The sequence below is a fragment of the Citrus sinensis genome, chromosome 6 (assembly GCF_022201045.2).
Source record: "Citrus sinensis cultivar Valencia sweet orange chromosome 6, DVS_A1.0, whole genome shotgun sequence".
Taxonomy (NCBI): Eukaryota; Viridiplantae; Streptophyta; class Magnoliopsida; order Sapindales; family Rutaceae; genus Citrus; species Citrus sinensis.
This window is the reverse complement of record NC_068561.1, coordinates 22,263,553-22,290,299: the sequence shown is the minus strand read 5'-3', so window position 1 is coordinate 22,290,299 and position 26,747 is coordinate 22,263,553. Positions and strand designations below refer to the sequence as shown.

The window sequence follows — 26,747 nt, the reverse complement described above, 5'->3', positions numbered from 1 at the left end:
GATTAACCAATATCAGGGTTTTTAAAGCTACTTGTTAGTCAAAAATGTTCTTGACAATAAATAAATAAGAAAGAAACCAGAAAAAATTAAATATATATATATTGAGGAAACAGTGTATGCACTAAGAATAATGCATTTAATTGTATTGATAGAACTGTCGTGCGGCGGAAAGGAAATCAAGATATGATGCCTTCATCTGGATTGAGCTAATTTTTAGTGCGTTTGAATATGCATATGAATTTGTTTATTTCATTAACATAGGACTGTATTTTGTTCCCAAATAATGTAATTGATCATGTCTTACTCAAAAAAAAAGATATTGCAAATAATAGCAGTAAACAAATATGCATGCAATTGTTGAGAGGAATGTTACACGAAAAAAATCTATAAATTAAGTTGGATAAATTTTAAAAGGGTGAGGTTATTTTAATTTAGTTCTTTTACTTAAATTTTTGAGCCATTGATTTTATATAATCCGACATTTCCGATTTTTAAATTACGTTAGAATTGTATAAATTTCAACTTTTCCATAAATTTGTGACATCTTTTTGGAGCTCGGATTATAACGACATGAACTTCAAAATATACACACGACTGCACGAATTTAAACTTTGTCAAGAGGCACCAACTGTAGTTATAAGAACAGATTCCCAATCCAGGATTATTTTATCAGAGCACCATTATCGACATGATTTTTGTGGGTCTTGCATTGACTTGAGAATACAATATAGTTATTTTAAAAATAAATAAATGACTAAACCGGTATCTAAATACTTCCAAAATAGCAAATAAAAAAATAATTTCGGGGAACTTTTAATTGGGCCAGCGAGGCCCGGGCGAACCGAAACGGAAGTAGAGACCCGCAAGAATCCTATCCGCCCGCCCCCCTACGGACGCACACATGTGCGCCACGTGTAGCAGTAGCAGGTTGTTTGGTTTTAGGTGTATCCCATCAGCTGCGGTGGGATAGGGGAAAAGATGGTATGCAATCATGCAAAATGGGGATATGATATTATGTACAATAACACTAACTACCCGTAATTGTATGAGAAATGTGTCAATTCTCTCATCTGACAATCGTATTCTATGAAAATACTATTTTTAGATAGGCGTCAGTCAATATGTAGGTACAAAAGATAAACAAAAAACAAAACTCTAATTATACTCCGGAGGCATAAATATTGCATTAAAGTTCTTCTCCTTCTCCTTCTTCTTCTTCTTCTTCTTCTTCTTTTTTTAAATAAATAACGACGCCTCTGTCTGAAATTGAAAATTTATTGGGAGCATTGAATGCATTCAAAACTACTAAAGCGGACCAAATGAGGGATTGGAAGGGCAATTTGCGACTCTAAAAGGACGGCCTTGCTTGACGCATTTGGTTTCTGGGTCGACGATTATTCATTGCGAGTGATAGTAACACATGGAGTGGGGGATCCATCCATCCACAAAAGACATTTTCTTGCTTTATTGATAGGCCTAAGGCTTGCATGGCTGGCATTGATGACCTCATTTCTTTATTCCATGTATATAAAAAAGCACTTGTGGGCCTCTTTCGTGTTGTTTGGGAAGCACTCCGGCCACGCAAATTTTCAATTTTTATCATCTCTTTTCATACACATATCCTTATCGTTTTGAATTGATTGCTTTTGTTTGTGGTCACCTTCCTTGATGTTGCTAAATTACTACACCATGCATGCCGTAGACATAGACTTTGCCGTAGTTTCTACCTGTTAGGTCAAATGTAATTAATTAGCTTGTTTTAGGTCGTAAAATTTGGCATTTGCCCACAAATGTTACATAAATACACTGATATCCTTCAACACTTTATGCTTGTTAATAAAATATATATGTTTATAGCATAAATTTTAAGGTTACTATTAAGAAAGTGATTGGTGACGTTTAATCCAGTTCATTTAAAACTCAAGTTCACATTTTCATAGATGCTACCCGAACCCCACCTACTTACTTTAACTGAGAATCTCACTTTTATTTATTTTTATTTTTATTTTTCTTAAGGAAAGATTTGTAAGCATTCATTTATTATTTTTTTTTGTATTTCGTTGTGTTATTTGATATAGAGCAACTCAATAATTAGGTTGAAATAGAATAAGTAATGATAGAGAACCCACTTTAACTCCACACCTTCCAACTCAATTCCACATAAGAATAAATAAAAGTTGAATTAATAATAAAGCTATCTCAACATTTTATTTTGGTGGGATTATGGAGTTGAGGTAGGGTTTATATTATTTTTCAATTAGGATAAATCTATTTCAAATATTTAGAAGAAGTACTCTCCCACATATTTGTACAAAGGCACTTAAACATGTGTGAGAAGAAAAGTGAGTTACTATCTAAATAGTGGGTGGTTCTTCATTTGTAACGTGTCGATTGAAAATAAAATATACAAAATTGTCTGCAAATTATAAATTCCAATTAAAATGAGTCAATAAATATTTTTTGAATATTATTCAATGTAATTGTTTTCGCAAAGGATTGTCCTCTTCAAACCATTTGGATTTTATTTTTGCGTAGAGGATGATTTATAACAATATTACATACTTTTTAATTTTTTTCATTCACACTATTTTTAGAGGATTTTTTTTCCTTTTTTTCTTTTTTCCAATTTTCGCTTGTGCACGAGATATAAAGTGGAGTGGGTGCATGGGTTACTATATCATATCAACGTTTTACTTGGATGTCCTAAAGATAAAACATCCAATTTTTAGTTTAAACTTTTAAAAACTTAATGAGCTAAACAAAGAGAATGAAGCAAATATAGAGTTTGAGAAAGTAGAGAGTTTGTTGGCAACTTGGGATGGAGTGAACACTTAATCTTAAAAATAAAAATAAAAATCTCCAAAAATAAGCTTTGATCAAAAGGTAAAGATGCAAATATAAAAAATAAAAAATAAAAAGAAGAGAGAGAAGATTCTAAAAGTTTCCCCTGTCTCCCACTACCGAGGCCATTGCCTGACGATCAAGTTGATAATTGAAGGAATCAAATTGGCCCAAAAATAGAACAAAGAGCAACAACAACAAACTTGAATGAAAAAGTGGATGTCACTTTGGACAAAAAGATGACGGGGTACTTTATTCTATGCGTTTAGCTCAAGAAAAGGATGATTGGATAATCCCCACCCCCACAAAAAAAATCCCCAAATCACAGTTAACTTAAAATTACTTATCAAGATTCAAAGGCAAAGCTGAATAAGCAAGCTTAGGTTTTGTTTTTAATGTTTTAAAATTATTGTATTGTGAGCTCAAATCTCCGATACTTTGATTTTCCCCAAAGTTATAAATTACACCTTGATTTGGTAAATTATATTTCAAACCTTGTGAAATTAATTTTGAAGTGCAAAGGCATATTAATAAGATTTTCAAAGTTGTTCATATAATTTATTAGATGTTGAAGATTACATATTTTTATTTGTAAACTAAAAACTAAAAAGAAAAGTTCATTGGCAACTCAGAGCTCTCAATAACCTTGGGCGCATGAGTTCGAGTTTAAGTAATGGCTGGGACTCGAGTCTCTTTCTGATAGGAGATTTATTTGGCTCCCCGCTTTGTGATCATGGAGAGTCCTGATTACTATCTGGTTTTAAATATTAGTGGAGTTTTAATTGTAATATATCAGTATTTTAAAAAATAAAAAAGTAGAAGAGACTATAAAAAGCCAAAAGAAAAGTAGAAGAGACTACGTTGATATTTAATATTTGCTTCGTTGCTTCATTTTTATCCATGTAAAAGACAATTAGTAGTCCAACTAGGCCCATGGGCCAAGTGCTTTTTTTTTTTTTTTCAGCCTTTGAGCGAAGAAGCTTTTATTATTGTTGTATTATTAGTGACGTGGAATGAAGCACAGCAGAGAGCCAGCTAAGTGACAGCAAAAATTTCCCACTTGATGTACACGTTTAAAAATGTCTTTAGTTCATCTTCCTGACGATATTCTACTTGTCCGGTTACCAGCCAAGGACCTTATTAGATGTACGTGTGTTTGCAAAGCACGGGGTCCCTTGATCACTAACACTAATTTCATTTCCTCACGTCTCAATTTTAATAATAATAATAATAATAATAATAATAATAGTAATGGTAATGGATTTCTTTTTCATCACAAGACTGGCGCTACTGGCAAGGATGCATTCGCCTTAATGCATGACAGGACTTATGTTGAGCATTCAAGTATTGAAATCTTATTTACTAGTGAGTCTGAGACCAAGCTGTTTAGGCTTGTTGGTTGTTCTAATGGGTTGATTTGTTTGTCCCATTCTCGGCCGTTTTGTCGAACTTTATACCTCTGGAATCCCTCCATTACGATTTATGAAGTTCAGGATTCTTCGGAGCCAGAGTTCTTGCTATCCTCCCCATTTGGAGGATCGTAAAACTAACAGCCTTGGCTTTTGGGCTTGGGTTTGACCAAAAGAGTAATGACTTCAAGATTGTGAGGATTTTGTACGCGGGTTTCTTTGATGGGAAACCAGCTGAAGTTGAGGTTTACTCGCCGAGCGGCGAGCGCCAATTTGTGTATGACGATTGGAGTTAAAATAGAACGCTATGCGCTTGATGAGGTTTCGATGGCATTTGTCAATGGAACTGTGAATTGGTTGCCTGCATGCCTGTGTCAGTTGTTTTGTCATTTGATTTTGGTTCCGAGGAAAATTCCAGAGTTGTTGCTTCCAAGCTATCGTCCTGGTGGACATAAGACTCAAGTTACTGTGGCACATTTAAGGGACTCGCCTGCCCTGATTTTTTGCTGCAATACCGATCTTCAGCCAATTAACCGATATTGCAAATGGGTGATGACAGAGTTTTACAAGTCTGAGACTTGAACTACACGATGTGCGGTTTTGCCGGAAGTCAGATTTTACAAGTCCTTGGGTATGATCGATAACGATTTTCTGTTGGCAAAGGGTACTGAGGAGCCGGTTTCCTGTGACCTGGAGAAAATGGAATTTAAAAATCTTGAAATTAGTGGGATTAACATGACTCGAAAAAGTAGTTCCTTTTAGCGCGAGCCTAGCTTTGTACAACGAATGGTTTCAACCAGGCAAGAAATGCTGTCTCCTCTATTTTCTTTCCTCAAAAATAACTTTTGCTCAATTGTTTGATATTTGCTGTTAATTCCATAAACTGTTTATTTGTGAACTTGGAAGAAATTGTACTGGATCAGGGGATTTTATGATAATTAAATATCCTGCCTAGTTCGGTAGTTCCTTCGCTGGAATGATTGATTGTTGTAACTTTGTTTCTCAGTTACACTCTGCCTACCAATTGCGTTTAAAATTTCTACTTAGAGGGCATGGATTCATTTCTACTGTTCATTAGCGCCCCTTCTATTTATTATTTTTATTTGCAAATGAAAATTTTTCGAGTGCTGTGGATTGAGCATACTACGGGAAGCAAGAATCGCAAATCTGCCAGTCAATAATTCTATACAGTATTATTTCACTGCTTAATAGTTAGATTGGTGAACTGCTGGAACTTGTTGCACCTAGTAAAGCTTTTTGATTATGGGTATGTTGGCTGTTGCTATGACCTGAAGGTATTGTATGAATTTTAGGGGTGGGCACAGTTCGGTTCGGTTCGGTTCGGTTTGAAATTAAGTAGAACCGATTTAAATCGGTTATTTTATAAAAAGAACCGAATAAGAACCGAACTCAAACGGTTCTTTTCGGATCGGTTCGGTTTTTTTGGTTCTGGGCCTATTGGGCCTATTTTGAATTTTTAATTTTTTAGCCCATTGGGCCTCATGAATGTAATAATTTTTTTCAACAATTAATTTATCCTAATTTTATTACAAATATTAACAATAAATACAAAGTATTCAAAACACATTTTATCACTAATATCTTACTAACTATTAATAAGATACTCCCAAAATATGAAATATTAAAATTTCAAAATATATAACCAAACTCCAATACTCCATCTATATAAACATAATCATAATATTATAAAGAGAAATAACACATGTTTGATTTGAATAAAATCATGTCTGATTTGAATAAAATTATTAACACATGTTTGATTTGAATAAAATCAAAAAATAATTCAGTTTTTCGGTTCGGTTTTTCGGTTCAGCTAAGTGAACCGAATACCGAACCGACATTTCGGTTTTTTTTACAAACGATATATTCGGTTTTTTTTAAAAATAAAAACCGAACTGAATTAGAAAAAATCATCGGTTCGGTTCGATTTTTTTAACACTACGGTTTTTTTGCCCACCCCTAATGAATTTAAGAAATCTGCTTCCAAGACTTGATGTGCACCATATCAATCTGAAACTCTTGCTAACTACAAGATTTGTTTATATTTCCTCAAAATTTCAGTACTCCCATCTCCTTTTCCTGTCCTGCAATTTGCTTACAAATTTTATATTTGATAAAAAGTAATTGTATATTGATTATGGTGATTGCTACTTCTGAAGATTTTACGAGCATTGGATAAGTTTCAAATGTTGGAAATAGTACGATTTTCACATATTCTTTTGCTGCATTCTCAGTAATTCCATTTTCTTTTATACCCTGCAAATATGTTTGACAGATATTCTGTTAACTCATCTGTATTTTACCCACATCTGTAATTATTTATCAATTAATTCAAGTTAATGAACTAAACAAAGGTGGAACATAAGTAATTAAAAAGACCTGATCTGCCTTGACACTAACTTCAGAAACTTATTTGGATTCTCACTGGCTTACTCCAGTGGACTATGGAAATACAGGAAAAAGCAAAGCATTTCTAAATTTTAGTTGACTATGAACATGGTTGATGTCTAAAACCTGTAACTATTAATGATGGAGCGGAATACGTTTTGTGAAAGCTTTTCATTTTTCTTCATCTCATATAGTTTTCCTTCTGTATAATTCGCAGGCGTGCCCTAGTCAAGAACCGATAGAATGGATCTGCTTCCGGATCAGCCATCACGAGAGATCTCACAAGTTTGCTCTTATATGTTTTAAGTTTCGACTTTCTTATTGAACAAAATTTCCTGTATGTATGTGCTAAGTGATGCTCAGATGGCTAGTGATGGAGCTGTAGGACCAAATGACTTTTCAAATTAAGCTTTGTAATTTTGTATGTTGAAGTAGAGAACTATTAAAAGAGCTGGTTTTACTAAATAATTTTTTCAGATAGAATTTTCTTTTCAAAGTTGTAATTATGAACATCATTTAACAGGGAAGCTAAAAGAAATGGATTTTGTGTGAAACAAACTCTATGACTCATAATAAAGGTACAATGTTGCAGTGCTGAAAATTCAAAGTTGCTTATCCCAGTTTTCTAATGATGTGAGAGCATAATAAAAAAGAAAAAAGGAAGATATAACTTGGGTATTCGGTCAAAAGCCCATGGGCCCTTCGGCCGAAACCCAACACTAAAACCAGGGGCGGTCCAGGTCGAAAAATGATTTCGGAGGAGGTAGGGATCTAATTGAAATTTACTCGATTCTAATTAAAATGTTTCTTTGAACACCACCGTGTTTTACATAATTTGAATAGTTTCCCCCCGCAAGTTTACTTTTATTCATTTTAACCTCCTGGTTTAGCCACTGACTAAAACTCTTCCTTCTCTAATTGTTCTTCTTCACTCACAAAACCCAGCAAGGAAATCATCAATTATAAATTGTTGAAATTGAAATTATTGACAAAGAGAAACACAAGAGCCAACAAGAAGAAGAAGCAAGTCTTTCGTCGAAGTTGGTTGCGGCAGGGGCCTTAATAATGGGTGAGAAGCCGCCTCATACGTATGGAAATTCATCAATTTACAACATCGCCGGCACCAACGCCAGCGCCAATGACATTGAAGCTGCTGCCCGAGAAGCTGTGCTTCGTGAACAAGTATCACTCTCTTCCTTTTCCTCTTTCGTTTATTTCCTTGCCCTTATTTTAAGAAGGAAAAAAAAAAATTCGACGACGTGATTGTTTTGTCGCTGTCTTGTAGGAAATTGAAACCCAAAAAATCATTCAAGGACAAAGGTTAGATATCATTTTGCTTCCTATTTGAATGGCTTATATCGATAAACAATCTGGCGTCTATGTTTAATAACTTGTATTTTGGAATTTGATTTCAGAGAGGAAGGAGTTGTGGGTGCTAGTCACCATGATGGTGCAGACATTTTTGCTAAACGAAGTGATCCCAATGCTCTTAAAGTATGCAACTTATATATTTCTTATTCCTATTTGGTACCATATTGGGTGGTATTGTTAGCTATTATGAGTTTTTTTGCCAGGAGCACTTACTGAAGATGACCTCAGAACATCGTGCAGAAATGGCTTTAAAGCGTGGCAAGCCAACAGGTCCCAATCAAGGTTGGTATTCTGTTTATTGTGCCGATGTTAATTTATGTTGTTTACTAGTGGAACAAGTTTTACCACCCATTCAATTATTGTTTTCTCTGTGGATTGCTTGTCTGCATAGTGACGTACTCAAAGTTTGCAGCAACTCAATAAGCAGCTGAGTAGCTCTTTTTAGATTTATCTGAGAAGAATTTTGTTTGCTAATTCTTTTCTTGTGTTCCAGGTAACACAGAAATTGGAAATGGGTATGGTGTGCCAGGTGGCGTTGCTTATTACAATGTTCAGAGTACTGCCATAACCAGTAAGACTTACCAGTGAAAAGTGAAAACATGCTACTTTTCTTGATTGTGAAGTAAATTAGTATTTAATATCTTGTGGTGCTTCAGGAACTCAGGGAGCTGGAAATGATGGGATGGGCCAGAGAAATCTCAAACTGGATAGTGAGTCAGAACAAAAGCCTGTAACTAAAGAATTGCCCGAGTATCTTAAGCAGAGATTGAGAGCAAGGGGTATTCTTAAAGATACCTCAGAAAATGGCGATCCTCCAAGAATTAATAATGCAAGTTTCTGTCTTTAGTTTTAGCACTACTAATTGTCCCTATTTATTGGTTTTTAATAACATTAATGCAATGGATACAAATTTCTCTCTTTTGTTACATATGTATTTTCTTACCTCTGTCCCAACCATATGGTCGTACTCTTTAGATTCATGTTTGTGAGATATGACTCTAGTTTATACTGCCAACTTATTGCAAGCTTCTTTACTTGGACTGCAACTTGTATGAACAAATTGTATCTTCAAGCCATCTTGTACATTTTCATAACCGTTTACTTCAAATTTTTTGATTTCAGAAGTTGGAGAGTACTTCGGCTCAACTTGATGATAGAGAAAAGTTGCTTCCTGGATGGGTGCGTTCCAATAGCTGTTTGTTTTTCTTATTTAATTTGGTTTTTATTAGCCTGCATATCTGTATAGAATTTGCTCATCATGTAATGTTGATAAGAGATCATATATGAACAATGAGATTTCATTCAAATTCTTATGTTTTAAATTTCTGAAAAAAAAATTCATTTTAGGTCTTTTTAAATACAGATGGAACTGCAATTGTAGTATGAGGAACAAAGGCTTGGTATGCTTGATTTTGGTGAGAACATGAATTTTGATTTTGAACATTCATATAGAATTCAAGAGTTTTAAAAACCTTATTGTGAACAACCATGGAGAAATGCAAGATAGATTCGAATTTACCAGGACTTTAAATATCTAAAATTTGTCTAGACATAGTCCTCTTACAGATGTTTGGTCTTTCATGCCTCCATTAACATCTAATAATAACCATTTAGGTGGAGGCAAAAGACCCTGCAAGTGGTGCTTCATATTATTACAATGAAAGTACAGGAAAGAGTCAGTGGGAAAGACCTGTTGAAACTTCTTCCAGAGCACAAACTCCATCACATTTATCCCTTATGGAAGATTGGATCGAGGCAGTAGATGAAACGTCTGGTATGCCTGATATGCAACATATTTCCATCATTCATTTCTCTTCTTTGATTCTGCACAATTACAATTATGAATTTTTTTTTTTTTGGGAAGCTAATGCAATGGTCAAACTTCCAGAGAACGTATGAATCAACTAGATAATGCAATTTCTCATCTTATCTTAACATCTTAAACTTTGTGCTCTTAACAAACAGGACATAAATATTACTATAATAAAAGGACCCATGTATCACAATGGGTGCACCCTGGTTCATCAAAGCCTGTTGCATCAGAACAGTCTGATAGCAATGCTTCGAGAAATACAACTAATGGGATCTGGGATAACCCATCATCTGGGCTGGAGAGATGCTTGCACTGCGGTGGTTGGGGAGTAGGTCTTGTGCAGACGTGGGGTTACTGCAATCACTGTACAAGGTAGGACGATGCCCTTTGCTCACTAATTTCTGTGTATTAGCATACTTCACCTTGAAATATGTAGCACAGTGCATGTCATTTGGTGGTTAGAAATCTTTTAAAAAATATTATTGAAAGAAATCTTGTGGTATCATCCATCTTGATTAATTTGTTTAAATTTTGACCTGGCCAATGAAAGACGATTTATTTTTTGGCTTTCTTCTAGATTTTATTTTTATGGGATTCTTAGGTAGCATTCCATAGATGTGAGGTTTTGAAGGTTGAATCATCATTTTTCTAAAGTTAAATGATTTTTTATCTAAGAAACTTAGTTTTGAGCAATTTACAATTCCTGCATATTTATGTATTCTCTCAAGTCTAAATTGAGATTTTAGATTTTTGTTCCGTCATTAATTGATTTAAGTTTTCTGCTTAATATTCCAAGATCACTGCTTTTACCAAAGTTGGTTTATTAGAATTTAGGACTAGTGAAAGAAGGTCACTGTTTTATTGAGTTACGTTTTGTGGATGAATATGATCCATTGTCTGTAAGAAAAACGTTATTAAATGCATGGATCTTGTTTCTTCTACAGTACTTCCTTTTATCTATAATACTAAATATTCAGTGCATGGATGTCTCATGCAAATTTATCCTGACTCTCAGGGTTTCATAAAAATAGCATATGATGATTTTTTTCCCCCCAAGAAAGACGCATTGACAAGGAATTTCTTGCAAACTGTTTCCATGCAGAGTTCTCAATCTTCCACAGTGCCAGTACTTGTTGACCAGCTTGAATAAGCAGCAGCAGACCAGCAATTCTGCAAATGCCAAAGAAGATTCTGGCAAAAATGGACCAAAACAGAGGTAACTGATCTTTCTTTAAATCTTAGGTTATGTGAACTGATTTGGGGTTTGCTATCAACTGAATTGATTGTAGCTGTCATATCCGGAAAAAAAGATGAATATGGAAGAGCTCTAAGGAGTCGTATTCGGAAAAAGAGATGAATTTGGAAGAGCTCTAAGAAGAAAACATTTAATTTCATACAAGTGATTTTGCTGGGCCAATATTTGCATTCTTATCAGCCTCTCTAAGGATAAGAAACATTATCACTTTCATTTTTGTGAATGGACACAGAGACTTTGTAAACCCTAAAAACACCCGTGCTCAAAACTTTCTATGAGAAAGGATGGATAAACAATGAGATGTAAGACCAATAAAATATAATGATCGATGGTATGCACTACCATGGAATAAACGCTGGATTTTGTTTTGCTGCAGTCCTGCAACTTTGAAATTAGTTGAGGATTTTGACTAAAACATTCACCTTGGTTTACTTGGCTGAAGTCTTTAGGTGCTGTCTAGGAGAATTGATATTTCCTTGCTGTTGTTTTGTTATGGAAATTAACTCCATTTGGTACTATCATCAAATGTTATGGACTTTGGCTCTTGGCTTTAAATCAACTAGCTCTTTCTTACAGAACGTCAGAACGGTGATAGAATTTGGCAAATGCATAAAGCCGTGTCTCTGTTGCATATTGAGTCGACATGTATAAAAGTTTGAACCTGGTAAAGTCTTGCTTATATCTTTGACTGTTGGACACCAGTTGGAATCACCCAAAAAAAAAAACACCAAAACAACCCAAAAAAAAATGCAAAAAGTTGAAATAATGTATGTGTACTAGTAGTAATGCATTTATTTTTTGAATAACAAAGGTCTCACCATGAGTTTCTTGGTCCAGTTGGAAACCTCCTATGGGAAGAGGAAATAGAAAAGATAGCAGAAAACGTGCTTTCAGTGAGGATGATGAGTTGGATCCCATGGACCCAAGCTCTTACTCAGATGCACCCCGCGGTGGCTGGTACATCATAATTTTGTTTCTTGTTTTTTTTTCTCATTATGTTCTGGTATTGTGCTTGAGTTGTCTAGTTTAATCCTGTAATAATTCTGCAGGGTTGTTGGCCTAAAAGGAGTGCAGCCCCGGGCAGCAGACACCACTGCCACGGTATACTGATTACATTTATTTTATCTTTGTTCAACTATGGATGTTTGATAATGCTGTAGATACAGCTGAATGTCCGAATTTGTAGGCATTAATGTACAGAGCTACTTTGGAATAGTAAATACTTATATCCAGATTAATTTTGCCGGTTGTGACTCGACCGATCACTAGGTGAAACCAGATTATCAGCACCTCTTATCGAAGTGTAGCATTTTGCCGTGGATGGCCCGATTTTGACAAGATTTAGTTCTAGACTAGGAAATACTTATATCGAGATTAATTTTGCTGAAAGGGACAGAAGCCAACTCATACTTTTATGCTAGTTGTATGGCAGAATGATTTATTATATGATGCACATAAATACAAGAGATTGATAAAAATTTCTTATGCCCAAGCTGGTTCCTTCTAGAGGTCTCTCCCCTCGTTGTGTTGATAGATTGTTTGTAATTCTTAATATTGGTCAAAAGCATTGCCGTGTGACAGCTTTTGCTTACCTGTGTCTATCTTTGCATGTGTGCAAGCATGCTGAAGTGCATACACATGTTTATCATCCCATTGGTTTACATTAACTTTGGGTCTGACCAGGCCTTGAGGCTTATTGTGCTGCTTGTAAAATCTTTCTGTGAATTTCAGGGTCCACTATTTCAACAGCGTCCATACCCCTCTCCAGGAGCTGTCTTGAGGAAGAATGCGGAAATTGCTTCACAATCGAAGAAAAGCAGCCCTCATTTTACAGCAATATCCAAGAGAGGGGATGGGAGTGATGGACTTGGTGAAGCCGACTGAGGTTTGATTTCACTGGGTAAACTTCATCTTTAGTTCTGTGGTATTCAGTATGCTATATGTTGTCTCTCATTTACTTTTTCGTCCAAGGAAAGGATGCATCTCTTGTAGCACCACTACAAATTGAATATCTAAGGATGCTTCTCTTGTAGCACCACTACAAATTGAATATCTTTAGCAGAGATGTTTGCCTTAGGATGTATTGCAGCAATAACAATGGATAGTTATGCAGGTGCTAAGGACTTTGAGGAGGGCTTTTTCTCTTCTGCATTGGGTTGGCTGATCTTCAGCTGTTTGACTTCATCAAATCATGGAATATTGGAACTAGATAAGCATTAGGCCATGCCGTCAAGAAGTTTCAAAAGATGGGGGGAAACCAGGAATTTTTGTGTGTGGTGGCATAATCCCTGAGACAACCTTGAAATGAAGTTAAAATGAAATCCTAAAAGAAAGTATACTGATATCTCAATCCATGTTTCCTTAGTATAGCAGAGGGTTGTATTTTTATTTTTTCTTTTCTTATTGCTTCGTGCAACTTAAAGAACTTTTATTTGGTGAAAAGGTAGAGCTTAGCAAAAGGAGGTGATTCTAGCTAGTGTCATTATTTATGTTTTCCCTGTGGATTACGACATTGATACTAAAATAGCTGTAAATTCTAGAAATTAGTTCTAAGCCTCTTGTGGCGCTGTTTATTTTTGTAATTTGGTCATGTGCAGAAGCAGAGCCCCACGATAGGTGGGTGAGGGATCAACATCTATTGGTGGTATTTTGCTTATTGTGTAGAAGATACTTGTGGCGTTAAGCAAAACATTGAATATTGAGACAATTATATTGCCTAGGCAGGAACGCAGGCGAGAAACTTAGTAGGGATGTGAACGTGGATCAGTCTTTCGAATAAAAACAAAAGAGACATCAGCATATGATATAGTTTTATAATGTATTCAAGTACAAAAAAGATGCGCGAGTCATCTGGGGTTCTAAGACTAAGAGACGAGAATGCCTTAGACTTTAACGTTCCTGTTCTGTAACTATTGACGGTGTAACCTAAGCATATTATTATATCGTAAGACTCCCCATAGCTGTACGAAATTGGAATCTGCGGTGTGTCTTTCTACATATATACACGTGCCATGAGTGTGTCTCACCTGCGGAAGCCACACTCCAGTAGGCAATAACTCCACTACCGTATGTGTCTGAAATCTTCATTTACATATTATATGCATGGCCTCCTCTCAAACACAAGAGCCTTGTGCTCCCGATCATGAAAACCTTGGGATGATGAAGGAACGAATACAGCGAGGACAGTGGATTCGAGCTGCCATTTTAGGAGCCAACGACGGGTTGCTCTCCACAACATCACTGATGCTTGGTGTAGGTGCAGCGAAGGAGGACAGGCGATCCATGGTTCTCTCTGGACTAGCTGGTGCTCTTGCAGGTGCATGTAGCATGGCCGTCGGAGAGTTTGTTTCTGTTTCAACCCAACGAGATATCCAGAAAGCAACTACTAGTACCAACTGCGAACGCGTGATGAAGCTCGATATCACCAGCGTTAAAGAAACTAAGCTACATGAGACGGAGCCAAAGTTGCCCACAATTTTCTCTCCAGGACGTTCTCCCATGATGAAAGTGGTTATAGAAGATGCAAAGACATTTCCGAGTAGTTCGGAATTGAGGGATGACCTGCAGGAGGTGCTGCCTAATCCTTTTAAGGCAGCAGCTGCCTCGGCTCTGGCATTTTTGTGTGGTTCATTTGTACCTTTGCTGCCAGCCATTCTTTTTGCTCGATACATTGTTAGGATTGTGGTGATTGCAATAGTTACCTCGTTAGCACTGGTACTCTTCGGGGGTTTTGGAGCTCACCTTGGAGGCTCACCGATTAGGGTGTCAGCAGTGAGAGTTCTAGTTGGAGGATGGATTGCCATGGGAGTTACTTATGGTTTGCTTAAGCCTTTTGATAGTGAGGGCAGAAATGATTGATTCGGATTGAACAAATACTTAATACCGCACCGTATTGAGTGTTACATGCTTACTGCCTTAATAAACATCAAGCCGCTATTCGAAATTTAAAAAAAAAAAAAAAGAACAAACGACGAATATTACGACACTTGCTATGAAATTTGTTAGATTTTTTATTTTTTATTTTCGTATTAATATATCTTACAATAGTTATATATGACAAATTTTCATTGCACTTTCCAACTTTATCATTGTATTGCATTATATACTACATTTCAAGTTAAAACAAATTTTGTGATGGTAATAAAGAATTTATCACAATAATTTTATGACAGGTAACTTTTCATTTTTTTCTAAATTATTTACAAATTATATATAGGGTAAAAGCACATTTAATCTCTGTATTTTAAGATTAGTGTCTATTTAATCCCTGTATTTTTAAAAATATCTCGAAACATCCATACTGTTAAAGTATTGATACCCCTACTGTTACTTTTTATTTTTTTTGCTTACTTTTACAATATTACCAATTTTATAATAATTTTTTAGTTTGGACATTAATTAAAAAATAATTAAATTACCAATTTAACCATAAAAATAAAAAATAAAAAATTATATTAATTTTTAATTGTCAAAAATTATATTGTCAAAAAAGTTAAAAATTGTATGCAAACTACCAAGGCTGCAAATAGTGCTTGCAAAAAAATTAATAAATTTTTTATTTTTATTTTTTAGGGTTAAATTGATAATTTAATTATTTTCTTTTTATTAATGTCCAAACAAAAAATTATTATAAAATGATAATATTGTAAAAGTAAGCCAAAAGAAATAAAAAATAATGGTAGGGATATTAATACTTTAACGATAGGGATGTTTCGAGTTATTTTAAAAAATACAGGGATTAAATATATATTAATCATAAAATATAAGGACTAAATAACCTTTTACCTTTATATATATCTAAACAAGTAAACAACTCTTTACTTAAGTTGATTGGTACCTCTAGTATATTTTAGAATTTTTAGAATTAATTTTATTTAATTTTTGAGATGGCTTGAATTATCAATTATATACTTTAGGCTTGGGATTGTGTATTAAAATGGGCTCAATTTATAAATGTAAAGAATATGATAAGTAGAGATTGCAAGTAAAGAAACATAGATAATTTCTCCAAATTATTTACAAATTATATATATGTTAAAAAGAAAAGAAATTTGTACAGATGAGATGGAGAAATTACAGAAATATCTTTATTTATTTTGGGATTTTTTTTTTTTTTGGTGGTGCCTTGTGTGTGGATGAGGTAGTGAGTGACTGGTGATGACATCGGTGTCATAACGCGAACAGGGCTAGTAAGAGGCCATCACCGTTAACAATTTACTTTCTCTTTCCCGCTCACATCCGCCACCCTCCTCATCCTCACTCCGTCGCTGTGAAGCCGTCAAATTGAGGTTAGTTGTTTTTTTTTTTTTTGGGAAAAAAATAAATATAGTGAAAAGAAAAGTAATAATATGATTGTTCTTCATTATCCAACAGGCGGCAGGTTCTCTGTCACCGTTCCTCCGGCGGTCGTCAACGAAGGTTCGTGTTATTGAATGCAAATACTGAAATAATTTTTGGAAAATATTAGTAGCTATGTTTTTGGAAGAATTTAATTAACTGCTGTGACGATTCTTACATGATAATCTAATTTTAATTGTAACTTTCAGAAGTTTATTTGCATAATCGTGAATATTTTTTTTTTTGGGTAGTTTTTCAAGTGTACTTGGTGACAAGCACGGTATCCTTATAACAATTTGGCATTTGGAGTAATTTATATTATGTTAAATTCTAGGTAACAGTTCAGAGAAGCAAGATAAGGAAGTGATGATGTCTGCAACCATATTATCTTCCTCCAGTTGTAATCTGATCCGTAGTTCTGGGAAACAAATACCGTCACATCCCAAGCCATTTCTAGGCGACGGACAAAGGATCCTGAATCAACTTGTTGCAAAAAGGAACCCGAGCTATCATGCCTTCCAAAATAAAAAGCTACCTCATAGGTTTTCCGTTTTCGCTGTGACAGAAGGTTCGGCAAAGTCAAGTGAATCTGAAGAAACTATTCCCTCTTGGGCTAAACCCGATTCTGATGAGCCCCCTCCTTGGGCTACTGATGAAGGCAAAGGCTTGACATCGCAAGGGAGCTTTGAGATTCCCTTTTATGTATACTTACTCACCTCAACAATCACAGCAATTGCTGCAGTAAGCTTCCTGCATCTTTATTCTCTTTTGATCTTTTAGACTTTCACTGGTAAACAAATATGAAATATTAAGTAATTTTGAAACCTGTGATTGCAGATTGGTTCGATTTTTGAGTATGTAAACAAGAATCCAGTCTTTGGGATTCTCAATTCAGACAGCATTTTCTACGCTCCATTGCTCGGATTCTTTGCATTTACTGGCTTCCCTACTTCTGTGAGTTCTTTTAATTTGCTTTATCTCTTTTATGGTATTCAAGGAGCATTTTCAATGTAGGGAGTATGCTGGTATCTTTGGCTTAGTGAAGCTTTTATCAATATTTGTGTAGAGGAGCATTGGTCCAGAAAGATGCTACTCATTTAATTGACTAGCTGGGAAAAATTTCTTGAAGGTTGGGGAAATATGTTAGTTTAGGAGAAAATAAGTTGTATCGATTTATTTATCTAACCTGACGTGACATACAGGCGTTTCTTTGGTTCAAATCGGTTCAAGTTGCTAACAAGGAAGCTGAAGAACAAGACAGGAGAGACGGCTATAAGTAACACCATTTTTTTTTTTTCCCTCTTTTGACATTAGCTGTTATATAGGATTATGCTCCAGGAAGCATGAGAATTTCTCTTAGTTGTTTATAAGCTTTTGTTGTTCAATTCATTATTGCTTCCGCAAGAAATAGGAATAGTATGTTGGAAAATACAGTCTGTCTCTGTCTGAGGAGTCAACTTCCCAGAAAAGCCTTTCATTACTTGGAATCACATTGGACATCAATTGATTCATAATCATAGAATGACTATGGTATAGCCATTTGTCAGGTACACAACTCACTCGTGTTCTGCTTGAAAAACCCCGAGTTTGGTTATACTCAAGTTTTTCATTTTCAACTTCCAACTCAATATAAATTATGTAAGATATACAAAAACTCGGGGTCTTCAACAGAGAGAGTGTGGGCGCTAAACCTGACCGCGGTTGCACGCCATATCATCATTTGGCACCAAAACAGCATAGAGAGATGAATAAAATGGGGACAAAGCCAATGCATTCTAGATACAAATTATTAGAGCTTCTTTTATCATTTGCCATTATTGCTGTGAAAGCATGCAAAAAAGCTCATAGCATTTAGGCCCACATCAAAAAGTTGTCGAAGCCATTATGAAACGGAAAAAGTGTTGCTGGGCCCTTAAAATCGGCGTGTCCTTATTCGTTATGGCACACAATACCATGCCAAAAAAATGGCACCCCATCGGGAAGAAAATTATGAAAAATTAATAAGGGTTTGTTGTGTAGAACGATCATAAAATTAAAGCCATCTAATTGATTGATAACCAAGAAATAACTTACATTTAAAGCAATCAATAGTTCACTATAAACGAGCATCTGCATATGGATTGTGTTCAAAAGTGTTTGTAACTTTTCAATAAATTCCGTCAATTGCGTTGATGAATCATTAGAAGATTATTATGGGATCCATTAAATGAATTTAATAGATGAAGATCTAACGAAAGTAAAGTGCAAGTGTGTAATTTTAATTAATGTTATAATTTCTATTAACTACCAATAAACCAATTGTTTATGCAACAAAAAAATTCTAGAATTTGTACGTGAGATTATTGTTTTGAAAACAATAATGTAAAAAATAACAAGACAATGCAACTATATTGTGACATCTTTGTACTTCGTTGGTGATTACAAAATGAAAAAATAAAATAATAAATAGAAAAAACTTGGTCAAGGGCAAAACCAACCTATTAATGTTTTTGCTTCTAAGCTTGTGTGATATAGCTCGAAGAAATTGTTTAAAAGAAGGAGAGCCAAAATGTCTTGGCCTGCCCACGGCCCACGGCCAACGCACGGCATGTTAGTACTCATATAGCTCTTCTATAATTTCTACAATTTCATAAATATTTGTGAACATTTAAGAGAAGGTCATTTATTTGAAATTAATAATCTTATCTTATCAACTTACGTTCTTCCCAAGCCCTATAACTTTTAATTTGATTTTTCACAAACATCTCATTAAAAAAAAAAAAACCCAAAGTTAATTCTTCCATCTAACTCAATTAGGTATTAATTAATTAATCATAGGTGTAAACTCAATATGTAAGAAATTAAGTTCACATTATTTTATTTAGATATTATTCGCTAATAGATTCTATATTAAAAAAAATAAAGCAAGACGTGAGTAAAGATATAATTTTAAAATATCCTAATAATATTTATTTAAAAGGAAAAAATAATATTGGACAAGTATAAATTCCATAATGCCTGTAAGTAAAGAACTAAGAAAGTAAGAAGTAGACTAGAAGTAGCCTGGGAAAGACCAAAAGGGCACGTGCTGATGACTTGCAAGGCAAAGTGAGCGTAGTACGCACCTGGCGTAAACTAGCTAGCGAATTCAGAACCATCACTCACTCAAGTCTCTCGAAAGTCTATCTGTTGAGACAGAAATAGCAACATCGACAAATAAAGAATAAAAAGAAAAATCTCCCAAGTTCACATTTTCCAGCCCATAGCCTAGGGTTTCTCTCTCCTCCTCCTCTCGCTCTCTCTCTCTCTCCCTCCCCAATAAGTCATCCCCAAAACAAAACAAAACAAAAAAAATAAAAAAAAATCGAAGCATTTCTTCTTAAAGGTACGTGCCGATTTCGTGTCTTTTGATTCATTTAATCTCTCGTTCGATTGTTTATATCACAATACGATTCCATAAAATTTTGTCATATTTTCACTTTCAATAATAATGACGTCATCGTTTCCGGCTTTTCTGTTCCGTTTGGTCGCTGAGAAATGGCGGAAATTAAAACGAAATTTTGCAATTATTTTTTCGTACCGGATAAATTCAGTTTTTAGCTGATCATTTAAATGAAGAAGAAGAAGAAGAAGAACAAATTAGAATTGAAAATTTTCGTAAATTTTACGTTTCTGTTAGATTGAATGATAGCTGAAGCATAGCTTTGATTCTTGACTTTGAATTGTATCATTGTTTTTGCTTTTTATTTTGTAAATTGATGTTAGCAGTTGCTGTTTAACAGTTGGGTTTCTTGTTGACGACCAGCGACTAGTAACAAGCTGAGAATGCATCAAAGAGTGTGATTTTCAGTAATTTTTATTATCTAGCTCCTGTGGTAACTCTTTCTCGTTCGCATATGTAACATAGAATTGGTCAATCACAAGTCAAGTGACCCGCGTGGAATTTAAAGAAAGGATTATATCATTTAGAATGTGCTAATACGACTGTTAGCAGCACATCACTATACTCTGGATCTGAGGAATAGGTTATTGTATCTATTCTTAAGTATCCTTTGTGATGATGGCTTTCATTTTCTTTAATGGTCTTAACCGCAATGTATGGACTGCTTTAGCTATTTTGATACTGATGGTAGGATATCCAAAGTTCCCATGTAACTTTGTTGGTTTGGGTGAGGGTTGGAAGAGATTTACTGGTATAGATTTTTATCCTGCATTTGTCTGCACATTTGTCGTTGCTTTCTACTGTTTACATTTCCTTATTCACTTTCACTGGACTGCTTTGGCACGTATGAATACTGTTTTCTCTTTCCAGAAATGGAGAAGTCTTGAATATGGTGCTTCCAGGATGTTTTGTGCATTTTTGAACTGACGATTTGAAACTGATATATTTTCTTTATTGACTTCAAAAACTTTCAGATATTAGTACCAGTTACGATTTCATTTCTTTTTTCGGAATAAAACAGTTATTGAAGTACATTTAAGAGGTTTATTTCTTAAAATTCAACTACTGCACATAATTCTTCTTTGCAATTTACAGAAACAATTTTCTTTTTTCCTTAAAAAAAAAATATGTTATCTACCAGATCCTATGATTTTTGGTTGGATTTTTTTGTTTTTTTACATCATTCTGTCAATTGAATATGATTTACAAGTTTATTTTAAACCTTCTTTTCTTGTAGAAGTAGGAATCATGACATTATGAATCTATAATCAGAGAAACCATTTTGTTGAATATTTTTATATAACTTCTCAATTTTTTTTAAGTTATCAAATAGCCTTTGATGATGGCCAAAGGTTTATATTAATATGCTATCTAATTGATTTGTTTGCCAGTATGCCAGGATAGTAGCTACGTGGAATTCTGGGTGCAAGTTTTAGTTTTTGACTTCTGAGACTTTTTGAAGGGAGAAAGAGAGGAGAGGATGTCAAGTGGCAGAAACACCCATTGGTGTTACAGATGCAGGAGGCCAGTTCGCCTGCAAGGAGAAGATGCAGTCTGCCTTTACTGCAGTGGAGGATTTGTTCAAGAGCTTGATGATATGGTGAGTGTAAGTCCTCTGGATTTCTTTGGCCTGGACAATGATGAAGAACGTGACCAGAGGCTTGGACTTATGGAAGCTTTTTCAGCCTTCATGAGGCACCGAATGGCAGACAGGCATAGCCATGATATTCGGGGAAGATATGATTCAACTCCTGAGCATGGTCAGGGTTTTGGACCTTTGTTGATATTTGGTGGCCAAATTCCTTTAAGGTTGTCTGGAAATAGCGGATTCGAAGCAATCTTTGGTGGTGCTCCGGGGCTTGGCTTTGCACGTGGTAATACTGGTGATTATTTTATAGGTCCTGGATTGGAAGAACTGTTTGAGCAGCTTTCAGCTAATAATCGACGTGGCCCTCCCCCAGCGGCGAGATCTGCAATTGATGCTATGCCCACCGTTAGGATCACACAGAGGCATCTCCGTTCTGATTCGCACTGTCCAGTTTGCCAAGATAAATTCGAGCTGGGGTCTGAAGCTAGACAAATGCCATGTAACCATATATACCACTCAGATTGTATTGTGCCATGGCTAGTGCAGCACAACTCATGTCCTGTATGTCGCCAAGAATTACCACTGCAAGGGTCAAGTAGCAGTCGTATTCATCAAAGCTCAAGTGGTCAAAGTCGAAGCACCACTTTTGGTAGTAATGGCAACGGAAGGGAGAATCAAGGAAGACGGAATTTGTTCTCTGGTTTCTGGCCGTTCCGATCTTCGAATTCAAGCTCTAATCACAATGGAACAACTGAAAGCAGTTCACCAGCAATGCACGAGAATAACCCTCACATGGGGTATTCCGGATGGCCATTTGATTAAAGACTAGAAGTCAGTGTGTTAATAAATTGTTCATGATAAGTCGGTGTCTCAATTGATACCAAAAAGGACTTCTTAAAACTTTGGAATTGGTTGGGACATTGAAATCTACAAGTCCAGTGTGTCTCTTAAAAGAGTAATTGGGTGTCGTTTGTGTTCTACCGTCTTTTATGTAAATTATACTTCCCTTTTTTGTGTTTTTCAGTTGTATCTGCAGCTATCGTGCAAAATTTCCCGTAGTTTTTAATTCTTAATATTTTTACTTTTTATTTATTTTTTTCACATTTCTTAATTCCATGAACGTAAAAAAGCGACCTGGTTCGACTCCGACCTATGGTTTCTGGACTTGAAAACCTCAATTGAAAGTGTGGCCTCATCATGATTATGCAAATAGGGATATTAAGGACTGATGCGTTTTTGATTCACTGCTCTTTAGTTTGTAACAAAATTTTAACATTCAGAACAAACAGAGTAGCAAAAACAGTGATCCAGACTTTGGACGTGATATAAACCAGAAGGCCAAGGAAGGCATCTTCGAGTAGTTGGTCACTCACCGACAGCATTGTGTCGTCTTTTAATTATTGAAACTTTCCCTATCCAAGTCTATGAATCAAATCTCTCTTTTAGTTGTCATCTAATTTGGTACATCTCTTAATGCCAATCTCAAAATAGTTTTAAGGTGAAGATAATAGACACCCGCATGCACCTTCACTCAAGTACCAACTCAAAGTTCTTGGTTCTGAATACCAAATTTGTGTTTGAAAATGAAAAATATACCCAAATGATTTTCCCAATTATGTCCATTCTCTAAGATATTAGAAAAAAATTGAATTTGGTAACATGTCGTAGCTAGGTGTTTTAGTGATTTTGTTTTCAAGATAAACTGCTGCTTTTTTAACAGGGAGGATATAAAACGAACTATTCTCTTAAATCCCCCACCCTTCTCTAAGATTCCCAATTCCCAAAGCTATTGTAAGTATGTAATAGATATATCAAAACCTCATTGGCTTGACTCTCACACCCAGATTGGAATCTCGCATAACAACATTCTTAGTAAAAGCTGTTTCATGCTGATACACAAGGGAAAAAGAGGGGAAAAAAAAGAGAGAAAAGTTATAAAGCCAGCAAAAATCTGCAACTTCAATTGTAAATGGTAACAGCGAGAAAAAAAAAAAAAAGATTTCCTTATGGGATCATTCAGCAGAGCAACATAATTAAGAAAGTGACCATCAATTTGTTAGCTCCATAATGGCAGAAACGATGTCACCATCTGCGGCTTTGAGTGCTTTCACAGCCCTTGACCTCGGTACCCCAGCTTGAGTCATTACCAACTCAATGTCCTTTGGCTCCACACCAGTCTCATCTACTTCTTCGTCATCTTGAACCATGGCCGATGACTCAGGCTTTGATGCCACATTACCTGTGTTAGGAGGAGGGACCTTGAACTGCTCTGCAGCCTGAGTTTGCAGTTGTGAACTCAGATCCTCGATCTTTGCTTCCCCAAAGACAATGTATGTGTCAGATGTAGGACTCTTGAAAACATCTGGTTTGGAGATAACAAACAAAATCTGGGAAAAGAAAAAGAAGGCATCAGTTTTTATGCTATATAGATGTTTGAACCAAAGCAACAGGACACAAAAAGTTAGATAATAATTCAAACACTGACATTTTTGCTCTTTTTAACTGTAACTCGACTGACGCCAGGGATTGGCTTCATTCCAAGTTTCAACATTGCTTTCCGACTCTTCTTTTCACTCCTGCTCTGTTTTGAGCGACCACTTCCATCTCCTTTCCCTGCCATATTGAAATCAGTCAGTAACTGCATGCTCACTTTTCTATTTATTAATGTTTACACTAAATACAGAGCATATACTTCTTAGTTTGCGTATGGCCCATCATATTGTTCAGTAATTCCAATTTTTTCACAATGATACCTTATAATGTGAATGAATTATGAATAAGAACTCCATTACTCTAAATCTGATATTGATATATTACCAGATCAATTGTGCTTGAACCACTACTACAAGTTCATAAATCTTTCCATTCCATTAACAATACATTTCCTTGCCAACCACTAGCACTCCAAAATCTTAAACATCATAACAATTTTTTTTACACTATTTACAAACACATATAAGACCCTCTATTAAATTTAATGCGTAGGAAGCTTTCTCACAAAGATACATATCATCCAATTAATTATAATCGGAAGTAAAGATTGATACTATGACTTAATCCTATATATACACATCTAACATAAAAAAATTCATAAAACATATTAATATCAAATCTATGTATGGGTTATTCTCTTACCTTCCACATCGTCTTCATCCTTGTCATCATCCTCATCCTCCTCATCATCATCCTCATCATCGTCGTCCTCGACTACAGGCTCATCGGGCTGCAATATATATTATGCCACATCAATCAACATCTGTTCTAGGTTTATTTTGTAAATCTACCAAACCGGGGAGGATTAGGGATTTACTCAATTAAGTAAAAACTTATCTCCCACATAGAAACGGTGTCCAATATAATCTACATAAACTAGGAAAAACAACTAAGTATGGAATCTAAAATGCAAATTAATCAAAACCCTCATTGAGTCCAATCAATCCAACGAGATCTACAAGGCTTTCAGCATCAAATAGATTATCTAAGAAATTCAATTCTCTGACCCCAAAAAGAAAAGAAAATTATTAAAAGTGACCTATTTAGATATTTCACACGGAAAAACAAAACTTCAAGAACTAAACGGACTTACGTTGAGCTTTTGCTCTTCAAGATGGGCAGCGAGGAGCTCTTCTTGAGACTGAGCAGTCATTTTTTTTGGGCTGGGTGTTGAGACTTGAGAACGAGAAGCGGACACGAAAGAGAGAAGACTAAAACCCTAAATGCCCGATTATATTCTCCAAAGGACCAAAGCAATTTATAGACATGGACCTCTGTCTTACCCGGGTTCGGGTTGATGGTTCACGGGTCAAATATTCCTTATTTTGGAAATAAAATGGGATTTTGCAGTCTGAGTTGTTTTTTTTTTCTATCTTTTATTTTATTTATTTATATATTTATAATACAATCGGAGTTGGTTAATTGGTTTACATTCACTTTAGTTTAAGGATAATCATTGGCTCTTTTTTCTTAATGGAGCTCCCGCCTTTTGTTAATGACTAACGGTGAACCCTCATCGCTTAAGATTTAGATTCAAGCACTTTAGATGATTTAGTTTTTTTACAACTTTTTCTAATTTTTATTTTTAAAAGTTTAAAATTTATATTTTTATTAGAACATATAAAAAAGTTTATTTAATCCTTATTAAAAATACAACTAAACAATAATGAAATTAAAAAATTTAAAGATTAAATAAGCAATTATTATCTTTAAGGCTCCATTTAGTATAGTTTTTTTAAATAGAGTTTATTTAAGTAAAATTTTTATTAGTAAAACTTTACAAAAAAAATTCAGTTCAGATGTGGGATATCTATCTAGAAGTTTTAACAATTCAATCGTGTATGGTGGAATCATAAAAAATTTGACATTTTCGAACTCTGTCTCTAAGTAATTATAGGCTTGAGAATCAAAGAGAAGACGTGTATGAATGAGATATCTAGCAACACGAAGAAGGAAAATGATTAAATAAAGGAACTTCCAAGCATTAAGCGATCTTTAACAAAAAAAAAAATTATTTGGTTGTCAATGGGAATTTTTATTAAAAATTAAAAATTATTTTAATAAGTAAAATTTTTAAAATTATGTTATGAAATGAATTAAACAAGATTGTCAGATAATAAAAGATATTTTAGATATTTTAACATTTAAAAAAAATTCAACCTCTTTTTTGAAAAGTCTAAAATTTGAACTTTTAAGAATGAAAACAAATAGCTTATTTAATCTTCGGAAGCTTTATTTTTAAAAAAAACTAAACAACAAAAAAATCTGAAAAATAGATTATAAGATTAAATAAGCAGTTATGACTATTAGATTAGTCATATCAAATTGATATTAAATAACTCATACCAAACACGTAATAAAAAACAAAGGTGTGTAGTTAGTAGTTAATTAAAAAAAAAAACAAAGTTAATCGCAAGATTATAGTTTAGAAAATGAGACAAATCTATCTTCAATTTTTTCTCAAAAAAAAAAATTATAAAACAGAAGAAGACAATCTAAAGAGTGTCAGTGATTAAACTCAATTGGAATTTTAAATATCCAAAAAAATAATAACACATTAAAATAGTATAAAACTGGCATCAACAAACAGAAGGCAATTGATTACTGACGTCCAGGGGCGGGTTTGGACTTCAACTCTATACGGCCAAACCATAACCTAAAATTTTCAAAATTGATCAAATTTTTTTTTTTTTTGAGATGTGCAGGTTATAAGTTATAACATGTAAAAGTTTATTTTTCAATAATGTAATTTTTTTATTAAAATAGAATACATAAAATTGTATCTCACAATCTGAGCATTTTTAGATGTT

The 26,747-nt window shown here is 34.7% G+C and overlaps 5 protein-coding genes across 12 annotated transcripts; 4 read left to right on the top strand and 1 right to left on the bottom strand.

The window, feature by feature from the left end:
• Positions 1-7,309: 7,309 nt before the first annotated feature.
• On the top strand, positions 7,310-13,675 carry LOC102616211 (uncharacterized). Of its 2 annotated transcripts, none has more exons than XM_006481934.4 (14): positions 7,310-7,841; positions 7,945-7,979; positions 8,075-8,153; positions 8,234-8,312; positions 8,524-8,601; positions 8,687-8,859; positions 9,153-9,209; positions 9,645-9,804; positions 9,996-10,215; positions 10,946-11,059; positions 11,936-12,055; positions 12,148-12,199; positions 12,830-12,983; positions 13,212-13,675. In XM_006481934.4, exons 1-13 carry the CDS (start codon positions 7,725-7,727, stop codon positions 12,980-12,982), a joined length of 1,437 nt encoding a protein of 478 aa, XP_006481997.1. In that variant the 5' UTR covers positions 7,310-7,724; the 3' UTR covers position 12,983; positions 13,212-13,675. The 2 variants fall into 2 exon arrangements, with proteins under 2 accessions (XP_006481997.1, XP_006481996.1); XM_006481933.4 differs by having other exon boundaries at positions 7,315-7,841; positions 12,830-12,998.
• A 145-nt stretch (positions 13,676-13,820) lies between these two features.
• LOC107177571 (vacuolar iron transporter homolog 4) lies at positions 13,821-15,158 on the top strand. Its single transcript, XM_015531531.3, has one exon. The coding sequence runs from the start codon at positions 14,201-14,203 to the stop codon at positions 14,954-14,956; it is 756 nt and encodes a 251-aa protein (XP_015387017.1). The 5' UTR covers positions 13,821-14,200; the 3' UTR covers positions 14,957-15,158.
• A 1,045-nt stretch (positions 15,159-16,203) lies between these two features.
• On the top strand, positions 16,204-17,931 carry LOC102615918 (hypothetical protein). Of its 2 annotated transcripts, none has more exons than XM_015531533.3 (5): positions 16,204-16,386; positions 16,472-16,516; positions 16,770-17,176; positions 17,273-17,389; positions 17,638-17,931. In XM_015531533.3, the coding sequence occupies exons 3-5, from the start codon at positions 16,802-16,804 to the stop codon at positions 17,713-17,715; spliced, it is 570 nt and encodes a 189-aa protein (XP_015387019.1). In that variant the 5' UTR covers positions 16,204-16,386; positions 16,472-16,516; positions 16,770-16,801; the 3' UTR covers positions 17,716-17,931. The 2 variants fall into 2 exon arrangements, with proteins under 2 accessions (XP_015387019.1, XP_006481995.1); XM_006481932.4 differs by having other exon boundaries at positions 16,205-16,386; positions 16,777-17,176.
• A 1,676-nt stretch (positions 17,932-19,607) lies between these two features.
• Positions 19,608-22,532, top strand: LOC102615241 (probable E3 ubiquitin-protein ligase RHC1A). 6 transcript variants are annotated; one of them, XM_052443115.1, is made up of 3 exons: positions 19,608-19,799; positions 20,197-20,263; positions 21,319-22,532. In XM_052443115.1, the coding sequence occupies exon 3, from the start codon at positions 21,337-21,339 to the stop codon at positions 22,264-22,266; it is 930 nt and encodes a 309-aa protein (XP_052299075.1). In that variant the 5' UTR covers positions 19,608-19,799; positions 20,197-20,263; positions 21,319-21,336; the 3' UTR covers positions 22,267-22,532. The 6 variants fall into 6 exon arrangements, with proteins under 6 accessions (XP_052299075.1, XP_006481993.1, XP_024955402.1 ...); XM_006481930.4 differs by having other exon boundaries at positions 19,609-19,799; positions 21,248-22,532; XM_025099634.2 differs by lacking the exon at positions 20,197-20,263 and having other exon boundaries at positions 19,609-19,799.
• Positions 22,533-23,271: 739 nt separating this feature from the next.
• Positions 23,272-25,198, bottom strand: LOC102614945 (nascent polypeptide-associated complex subunit alpha-like protein 1). Its single transcript, XM_006481928.4, has 4 exons — positions 25,031-25,198; positions 24,580-24,667; positions 23,930-24,057; positions 23,272-23,831 (listed from the first exon to the last, which is right to left on the bottom strand). Exons 1-4 carry the CDS (start codon positions 25,088-25,090, stop codon positions 23,493-23,495), a joined length of 615 nt encoding a protein of 204 aa, XP_006481991.1. The 5' UTR covers positions 25,091-25,198; the 3' UTR covers positions 23,272-23,492.
• Positions 25,199-26,747: the final 1,549 nt, after the last annotated feature.